The 9,894-nt window shown below is 45.0% G+C and overlaps 1 protein-coding gene across 1 annotated transcript; it reads right to left on the reverse strand.

The window, feature by feature from the left end:
* Nucleotides 1-1,404: 1,404 nt before the first annotated feature.
* On the reverse strand, nt 1,405-8,653 carry LOC133155018 (probable G-protein coupled receptor 149). The gene is made up of 5 exons (XM_061279948.1): nt 7,540-8,653; nt 6,869-7,050; nt 5,930-6,432; nt 3,544-3,687; nt 1,405-2,868 (listed from the first exon to the last, which is right to left on the reverse strand). The coding sequence occupies exons 1-5, from the start codon at nt 8,478-8,480 to the stop codon at nt 2,362-2,364; spliced, it is 2,277 nt and encodes a 758-aa protein (XP_061135932.1). The 5' UTR covers nt 8,481-8,653; the 3' UTR covers nt 1,405-2,361.
* Between the last annotated feature and the right edge of the window lie 1,241 nt (nt 8,654-9,894).

Below are 9,894 nucleotides of genomic sequence, written 5' to 3' on the forward strand. Positions count from 1 at the left end.
ATAGATAGATAGATAGATAGATAGATAGATAGATAGATAGATAGATAGATAGATAGATAGATAGATAGATAGATAGATAGATAGATAGATAGATAGATAGATAGATAGATAGATAGATAGATAGATAGATAGATAGATAGATAGATAGATAGATAGATAGATAGATAGATAGATAGATAGATAGATAGATAGATAGATAGATAGATAGATAGATAGATAGATAGATAGATAGATAGATAGATAGATAGATAGATAGATAGATAGATAGATAGATAGATAGATAGATAGATAGATAGATAGATAGATAGATAGATAGATAGATAGATAGATAGATAGATAGATAGATAGATAGATAGATAGATAGATAGATAGATAGATAGATAGATAGATAGATAGATAGATAGATAGATAGATAGATAGATAGATAGATAGATAGATAGATAGATAGATAGATAGATAGATAGATAGATAGATAGATAGATAGATAGATAGATAGAACTCAGTGGTGGTATCAGTCAATGAGTAAAAGTTATTTTATCCCCCTGGGAAACCTAATAACTAAGAAGGCGTCTTTTTAGTTACTTGTGAATAATGCACCTGACCTGGTGATAAATTGAAGGTTCCGGCATCTATTACGATAGAAGATGCCATTTGAGGACATCCATTGTATTGCTTTGTGCTGTGGAAAAAACAAACCGAATTTGTGTTTGCCAAGAGCTAGTAAATGTGGTGCGGTGTTATTTGGAGCTCCTGATTCTCCCACCCGACTGCTTAAGCACAAGAAAATGGGAAGAGCTGAAGCTGAACGAGCAAGCTGGGCATCAAGTGGGAGAAACTAATATGAAAGAGCTTTATTTAAACTGTGAGGGATGGCGGTAGTGGATTGTTCCCAACCCCCCCATTGCTTAATACTGATGATTCCTGGTGTGCGCTTTTTGTTTTGTTTGCCTTGGGGAGACCGGTGATACATACAAATGATCTGTGTGCTCACAGAATCATAAAAACCCTCCGGCGATTTTTTCTCCTCACGTAAATATTTAGCAATGTATCGCGCCAGGACGTGTGTCATTCTCTTCTTTCCTGACTCTTTCTGATTACATTTCTCTTTAGCCCACAGAAAACAGCCCAGCGCTCTCCCTGGTCGTCATGGTAACATTGGCCCCAGACAATTTCAACTATGTGCAATAATGCAATAAATGATTCTTAAGTGCGGCATCGTTTTTTTGTCTTTTGTGTGCGATGAATGTCGGCCACTTTTTATTAAGACACTTAGCAACTGATTATATGTCCCATCCAAGCAATAAAAAAAAAAAAATATACACATCCGCAGAGCACAAATGAATGTGCCATGAAGCTTTAGCATAATGATTACCGCAACAAATGAAAGTTTAAATAGATGTTTTATTTATTTTTTCCTCCAATAAGGAATCCCAGTTGTGTGTCGAACCAGATGGCTGGCGTGAACGAATAAACATGCAGACACTCATGAGCCCGATGCCCAAAGCCTAAAAGAAAGCAAAACACTTACTGATCAATTTAACACAAATATTAATCAAAAGTAAGGCATGAATGGATCAGCGATTAACAACATATCAATTCCGCTACGCTGCTCCACTCTGAACCTTGGGCACCATTAAAAGCCAAAATGGCAGAATTCCACAATTGTCATACATCACGACATCGCTGGAAAATAGAAATTCTCAGCAGTCTCGTCCGTAGGCAGTTTCTCATAATGAATTTTCAAATACCTATTCTGTTTTTACGTACACACACATTTGCCATCTGGGGAAGATGAAGGCATATTTGGTTCTGATAGAATGGGCGGCAACAATATAAGAATTCAATTTGGTGTTAAATTGCACAAAATGACTTCTGGAACCTCAGTTGTGGATTTAAGCATGCAGTGATTGGATAGGAAGTGAGCCCCAATTTTTTCCTGTGATTAGGAAAAAAGATATTGTACATTCTTTTGTGCAAAAAAAAAAAACCTGCAGTCTTTTCATTTGCTAGCAAAAACACTGACCGTGCGATACATAATGGATGCAGAGGAGAAACACGGCATGATTAAAACAAATACGGCGCACTAGCGAGCAACGGCGAAACACACGATTGTGGCGGCCCCATCAAAACCCATTACCATCATGAGGTCTGCATCCATGTGGTCAAGGCGACTTTTTTGTAATGAAACACTGAAAACAGGGATGAGTCAGACTCACGGGTCAGCTGACCCCTCCCCTCATTGGTGATATCAAACATGTGACCATAACGTCACCTCTAAGACACGTCCGAATCTATTAATCTCTGCTTGAGTCAAGTGAAAGGCCATTTTTTTTCTTTACCTTCACCAGAACAAGCAGAATTTCAGTCCTCGGAGTCTCCCGCTTGTTTTCTGTAGGCTTCGTTGAGCAGTTGTATTTCCTCTTGATATCCCGAGCTCCCTTGCGTCTGTTTGCGACTGTTCTGCCGATGGGCCTCCACCGTGTCGGGTATGGTGATGTTGATGGACTCAGCTTCCGGGTTGCCGGTGGTGGGGATGAGCAAGGAGTAGGAAGCCGTCTCGCCCAGGTCGCAGGAAACAAAACGATTTTCCCTACGTGAGTAGCGCAGCGACGGCGAGCGGGCGTGCGTGGACGACTGGCTGATGTTTGACACGATGGAGACGCTGTCCATGGCCTCCTCATTATCACAGATCTCCAAGACCTCCAGGTGGATTTTGACATTGGTGTCCCCTACCCCGGTTCCCATTCCCAATCCGATGTCCAGTCCCATACTGACGCCGTTGAAGTTTACATCGCCTGTGTGGTCACCTGACGCTTTGTCATTTGCACTGGGCTCGTGGCCAACCGATTTGGAGCGATACACCTCCACCTGGAGATTAGCATAGTTGAAAAAGCCACATAAACATCCAAACGTTGCTTTGTACACACTTGTCTGCTCGGCAGTTGAGCAAACTCATGAACTGTGAGGCAAAGATGCTAACCCCTAGCGGCTAGTGACTAGCCAGAAGTTGCTAGCCGAGTGGCCATTCGTGGCTAGTCACAAGTGAAGTCACTAGCGGCTTGTGGTGGTCCCTAGTGGCTAGCCACTAGTGACTTCACAAGTGACTTCACTAGTGACTAGCCAGTAGTGACTACCACTAGCCACTAGTGACTTCACTAGTGACTAGCCAGTAGTGACTACCACTAGCCACTAGTGACTTCACTAGTGACTAGCCACTGGTGACTACCACTAGCCACTAGTGACTTCACTAGTGATTAGCCACGAGTGACTACCACTAGCCACTAGTGACTACCACTAGCCACTAGTGGCTAGTCACTGGTGACTAGCCACTAGTGACTAGCCACAAGTTTGTGACTATTGCTAGCCACAAGTGACTAGTCACTATTGGCTAGTCAGTAGCCACTAAAGGCTAACCACTAGCCGCTAGCTTTTAAATAGCTTTAAATACACTCAAAAGTATTTTCTCAAAACGTAAACTAAATATGACTTGAATAACAACAAACAATGTATCCATCCAGAATCCAGAATAAAACATCATCATACCCTCTTGGAATTTTTGGGGGAGATTTTCAATCCATCGCTGCTAACCTCATAGGTGGACAGAGAGAGGGTCTTCCCAGTGGGGGCTTGCAGGGACACAGTTCCCTGGAAAGCGCACAGCGGGATGGACAGACTGGCTGGTGACCTCTACATTAAAAGAAGTCCACAAAACAGAATATATCAATTTTTCTAAACTGCTATGTTTCAAACTTGCTACGAGAGCTTCGCTTATATTTCCACACCAATAATTAATCACAGCCCAGGCCGTGCCGACTTGAGGGCAGATTTATCACAAAATAATTGAGCTGCCGTTCGCAAGAAAAGGAGGAGACCGTGTCGGATGTCGTTAGAGGCCTCAACATTGTTTACATTAGCAGCCTCCGCTGTAATGATCGCCTGGCGATGGTGCACATTAGAGACAAAGAAAGATGTCAATGCTTGGCTCCATTATCTTATTGGTGTGAATGAGTGTGTGGAAGGGAGGGGGGGGCGAACAAAGGGAGGAAGTGCGACTCGAATGCTGAAGAAGATCACATTGTCAAGTAAATCAAATAATGCTTCGAAGCCATCAGCGGGATGAGCACTCAGATGGAAGTGAACGCCTCGCGGAGGCATAAATCTATTTACGCGGGATCCGCCAGAAATCAAATCATGAATGATTACGTTTGAGCCTTTGGATGAAGGTTATCCTGTGTTTCCAATAAAGAAATGTAAGACAGCGTCATGTGATGGAGCCGAGTGCATCAAGTTAGCGTTCACATCTTTTTGCCGCTATGAGATGCTAAAGTTGAGCATTTTCAAGTCAGTTAAGACCCAATTAGCGAATCTCTCGGTTTCATTATCTTGCGGTGATTGGCGTGTTGATGGCCATTTTGGGGTTCCCCTTGAAATTTTGTTACCATCTATTCTCATGACTGGATGTGCTGGCAGAATATTTAAAGGCTTTCAGTTCTGCTCCACGGGAACACACAATAAAGCCATAAAACATCCTCGGCGATGAAGTCTGTCAGCGAGAGGCCAAAGATGTCTTTAAGCTTTGATTTTACGTCTCTCCGTGGAAGCTGGAAGGCCAGAGGGGTTGACGGTACGCCGCAGAGACAATGGCTAATGACATCTCGGCTGCTAATGAGCGACAAAACACAACCAGGCGCACCATGAAGCGCAAACTTTGTTGCTGATGGATGTTTGTGGCTCTCTCGCAGCTTGCACGCCAAGATAAATAAACGGCTTTTCGTGCACCGTGAGGAGTGCGAGGCTCATTTTTCAGCTTTACTATATTTCTTCATATAACTGACACGGGCGTTTATTTTCTCATCTGCCTGTGAGTCCTTTATATTTACCGTATTTTCCGGACTATAAGGCGCACCGGACTATAAGGCGCACCTTCAATGAATGGCCTATTTGAAATCTTTGTCCTTATATAAGGCGCACCGGACTATAAGGCGCACCATTAATGCATCATGTCAGATTTTTAATCCAAATCAAATCATTCTCCATTTCATCTTTTTTATTTCAACTTCAGATGCAACAAACTACTTTATAATCACAAAATAATAATCCATAGTCTTTTTGATTCATGATTCATAGTCTTCAGCGGGCCACTTGATGATTGATTTCATGACACAATGCTTCGGGTCAGTTCAAATTTAGGAATTTGGTCCATATATAAGGCGCTGGTTTTTAGGTGCGCCTTATAGTCCGGAAAATACGGTAATAGAACTGTATTTCAAGTCGATTTGAATTATTTCTTCGCACAGTCAGAACCATACTCGGTTCTGTTGTGCTGTTGTGATGTATTGTGTACCGAGCGAACCACAATTACAAAAAAACCTTGTTAGCATCGATTGGATGAACCCAATTATTATAGACATGAGCGCACATCCCAGGCACCAGCAGCCCTCCGCTAAGAAGCCAATAAATTGATCCGAGCCCAACTGTGAGCTCAATTCTGTCGGTCAGCGTGTAATGAATATTTGCTTTTTGACTGACAGGCGGACATTTTATGCTTAAAGCACGGTTGACAGCATCTCGCTCGATTGCCCAACTAATCGTTCGCCATTTTAGGTTCAGTCTGGTGGTAAGATGAGACAGTTTGAGGTTTAACTAGAAAAAAAAAAACCCACAACGCAGACGACCTTGCTAGGCAGCTGTGCTGTTATCTTGCAAATAAATTCTGATGAGCACGGATAGAGACGAAATAGTAGTTTTAGCGAAACTGGGAAATCTTTCTTCATAAAAAGATTCGCACATGCGCAAATTAACACGTCGTGATGTCACAGGTTGGGAGGGGGGAGGGGGGGGGTGATTCCCACCAACCGGAAATTTCAAAACGACAGCTACAAATCGCTTCATGGAGTTGATTTGGTGTCAGGATTGCAAAACGGTGTACCTGTCTTTGCGTTCGCTCCGATTTGCTCCTGCACCACTCCCAATCGGTCAACTCGATTTTCCGGCACTCTTCATGCGACAGCCTCCTCTCCGAGCCCTCGAACACAGACGAGGTGTCTGTGAGACTGCGTTCCTCCTCCCGCTGATTAAGACGAAGCGAGGGGACGTCACGGAGGCCCTCCTCACCTCCGTGATTCTCGCGGGGCAGCGGAGGGCAATCAGCCAGGGCTTCTCCGCCGCTGCCAAAGTCTTCTAATAAGAGGTCCGGATGAAAGGAGCTGTCCACGGGCAGTGTGGCGCTGAAAGGAAAATTCGGGCCCAAGCTGCAGAGCCCAGCAGTTTCCAGCGCATCTAGACGGTTGTTTGTAAAATGGCTGTCGAAGAGGCTGTGGTAGGCTCGCTTCTCGGCCGGCGTGTCGGCGAGAGACATGTTAGGGTGAGATAGCTTGAACACGCCGCAGCCTTTCTGGAGGGAAAGGTTGAATTCGAATCTTCTTTTCATTGCTGTGAATGGATTCAACAAAAAAAAAAGATTGGAAAACGGGTTTCGATTCGACAGGCTGAATCGTTACGTTAGAGAATCGTCGAATCGTATTGCACTCCATGTATATCAAATCGTTGTTGTAGATGATTTTTTTTTTTTTTTTAATTTAGCTAGCTTGGATAATTTGGGCTTTGCAAAACTTTGCCTTTGGTCGCATGTTAATAAACATAAGGGCTAGCGTTGTACCATCTCGAATGGAATCGTTACGGAATCGAATCACATTGTTACAGTTTAAAATCGATACGTCCTTGAATCATATTTACTTCCAGTGTAAACTACGGCTTCCCAGATGCCATGTCTACTCTGCGGGTTTTGTTGTCCTAGAAATTCATCTCAAGTTGCCTCCATGTAATTGTTTCAATTGAGTCATTGGTCAGTGATTCGATTACTGGCTACCTGAAGGGTCGGGCGCGGGCTCACGGTTGCAGTTAATGAAGCAGCCGCACGGCATGTGGATCCAGCGCTTGGACAGCACGAAGAGCGGCGTGACGGCAGGCGCCAGCAACGTCAGGAAGAAGCCGAGCGTCTCGAGGGATGAGCTGCGTGCGTTAGCGGCGTGGCGCACCAGCATCAGAGTCTGTGAATGAAAGAGAGGAGGAAACGGGTACCAATGAAACCGAGTCGACGTTGGAGGTCATGTGACATATGTTCCAGACCATCTTTGCTTTTTTATTGCACCCCAAACAGATTTTATATAACTCCAAAAAGTTCATTTTTGCATTATTTAGCTTCTCAGTATACATTGCAAATTCCACTGATCCATTCCAGTTTATATATTTTATGTGATTAAATTTGGTTAAATTTGATGCACTCTGAACTTTGTGACACAGATATGCTTTACGCGAGGGATATCCGAACAAAAAGAGTGGTGCAGCACATGTAGACATAAAATGTAGCGACCATATTCTAAATCATCTGCAAAAAATGACCAATATTGAATCAAAACTCGTATCTCAAGGCATCACTGGACTTGCACTTGTTTGCTAATTCAAATACAATGGAAATATGCATTCAACGTATTGAAGTAAATGTTTAGACGGGTTGTGTGGTGTGTGTTGTTACTCATCATCATCGGCATCCACAGCGTAACCCTGACAACCGCCAGGATCATGGAGAAGCGTTTTTGCGCAAACACCACAGGCGAGTCCCCCACAGCCGCCGACTTTTTCCGGCAGATGACCCCAGAGCACCCTGCGCCCGCCTCCTCCCCCTCCTTGACCTCGCACGTCGTCCCGCATGAACTCGGGCTCAGTTCGTTATAGGCGCCGAAACTTTTATCCAGACTGTCCCGAGAGAGCGAGCGGACGTCTTCCAAATACGCCGCGCCCTGCACGCGCCTTTGCGGCTCTCCGGAGCACAGCAGCTGGTAGGTGAGCGGCAGAAAGAAGAAGAGCAAACCGCAAAAGCACAATGAATACAAAAGACAGAGCAGCAGTGTGTAGAAGCTTTCACTCTCCGGGAAGCAGCCGAGGGGAGCCTGCGCGAAGCTGCCCCATCCGCACAAAGGCAGCACGCTGACGGCCAGGCTGACCGCCCACACGCCGGCAATGGCCCACAACACCCGGAGGGGCCGCCGGATGGAGCGCAGGACCCCGAACCTCTTGGTCACGTAAAAAGTGTACCCGGCGATCAGACAGGCCTTCATGTTGCTCGAAAGCCCTTGGAAGACGTACAGGAGCCCGGCGAGGTTGCACAAGCTGGCCGAGCGTCCGTCCCGTTCCCATTGCAGGAGGATGAAGAGGGAGAGCGGCACCACGCTGAGCAGGTCGTCCACGGACATGGACGCCACGATGAGACACAGGGACGTCTTCCTTCTCATCTGAAGCAGGGACAGCAGCGAGTACACGCCGCCGACGAAGGTGGCCGCAGCGATGGTTACGCACAAGGCGAAGAATAGCAGGCGGATGCGCCCTTCCACCGTCACCTCAGACGCGTCCGTCCGATCGGTGGTGGCCGCCGTGAGGTGGCTTTGGTCGGGCGGCGAGGAGTTGAGTTGCGGCGTGGACATCTTCCCGGCGATCAAGTTACTACTAAGCTAAAGTTTGCACGAAAATGAGAGAATATACATCATGACGATTGTTGGCAGGCTAAGTTGGCCGCTCCAAGCGCGCCTCCGCGGGGGGCACGCAGCATCGCGTCCAGCTGCCGATGTGCACACGCTGTCGACATCCACCCCCTTTTGTCTCTCAGTCACAGTCGGGGATGGGCTCGACATAATAATCACTAAACTACTTATACGTGCCATTAACTTGTGCAACACCTGAATACCTATGCGCAAAAAGAAATGAATCCTATTTTGTGGTACTGGGAGCGATCACTTTGTGATTATCAAAATCCAATTAAGGTGGGATAATTAATTATATATAAATACAGGTAGCAAGGTGGATTAATAGTTAATAGTTAATAGTAAAGTAATAGTACTTTACATGCCTCACAGTTAGAGGCGTAGCTAGGAAATTTTAAGTGGGGTGGCCATGGTGACCCAACTTCCTTCTGAGAGGTGGTCGAAGGGGCCTACGTGATCAAACTTTGACTTGCATGCTCAACCTATAAGAAATGCCTTAGGCAAAAAAAAAAAAAAATGGCAGATTTGGATCTATAGTCCTGGAATGGCTTCTTCAAACCCAAACGGCCAACAATATGATTTAGAAATCAAATTTAATAACTTGGCAATGAACTAGCACTACTGAACAGATGTTTACACTCGAATGAGGCAGTGTGTGCCAATCCCACCCGGCCGTGTCCTTGTTTTGTCCCTTCACGATATGTTCAAGGATTTTCAGCTACGAAGGACCACCATGTTTGTTCACAAGGTTCATGGTCGTCCTCCTGTGATTTTTACGGCTCTCGTTCTGTACATTTTATAGCTCACACTTGTAAATTTTATTACTCGTCTCTGACTCAATGATATGATGTCATTGTACAGTGCAGAAAGCATCCTGAGCGGGGACATAAACATGAGTGTAAACATCTCTGGCTTGTGGTCGGCTAATTGAGTTTGGGCTAAGTGACTTTGAGGCCACCTAATGACTCTGCTCTCTCCACAGCGGGGAACATTAGAGGACAAAATGCAACTCTCGTGGGTGTGCACACACAAACAAACGCAAACGCATATACCAGCTGAGCTTAGTATTGCACTGCAGGGTGACCTAGTTTGTGTTTTCACACACGCTTGTGCAATGAGAGGGGGTAAAAGCAACTAAAGAAATGCATTTTCCAATTAAGAGGCTGTTTATTGCTACTCTCAGTTGAAGGTTAGAGTCAAACTAAACATAAAAGGAAAAAAAAAAGACAAATAATATCCATAAATATGGGAAAATCCATAGGCATATATATTGGCTAACATTTAGCATCTATAGGATGTGATGGTGTTGTCCAACACATGTCTGAACACAAATGTTGCTGCAACACATAAAGCACAT

The sequence above is a fragment of the Syngnathus typhle genome, linkage group LG6, assembly GCF_033458585.1.
Source record: "Syngnathus typhle isolate RoL2023-S1 ecotype Sweden linkage group LG6, RoL_Styp_1.0, whole genome shotgun sequence".
Lineage (NCBI taxonomy): Eukaryota > Metazoa > Chordata > Actinopteri > Syngnathiformes > Syngnathidae > Syngnathus > Syngnathus typhle.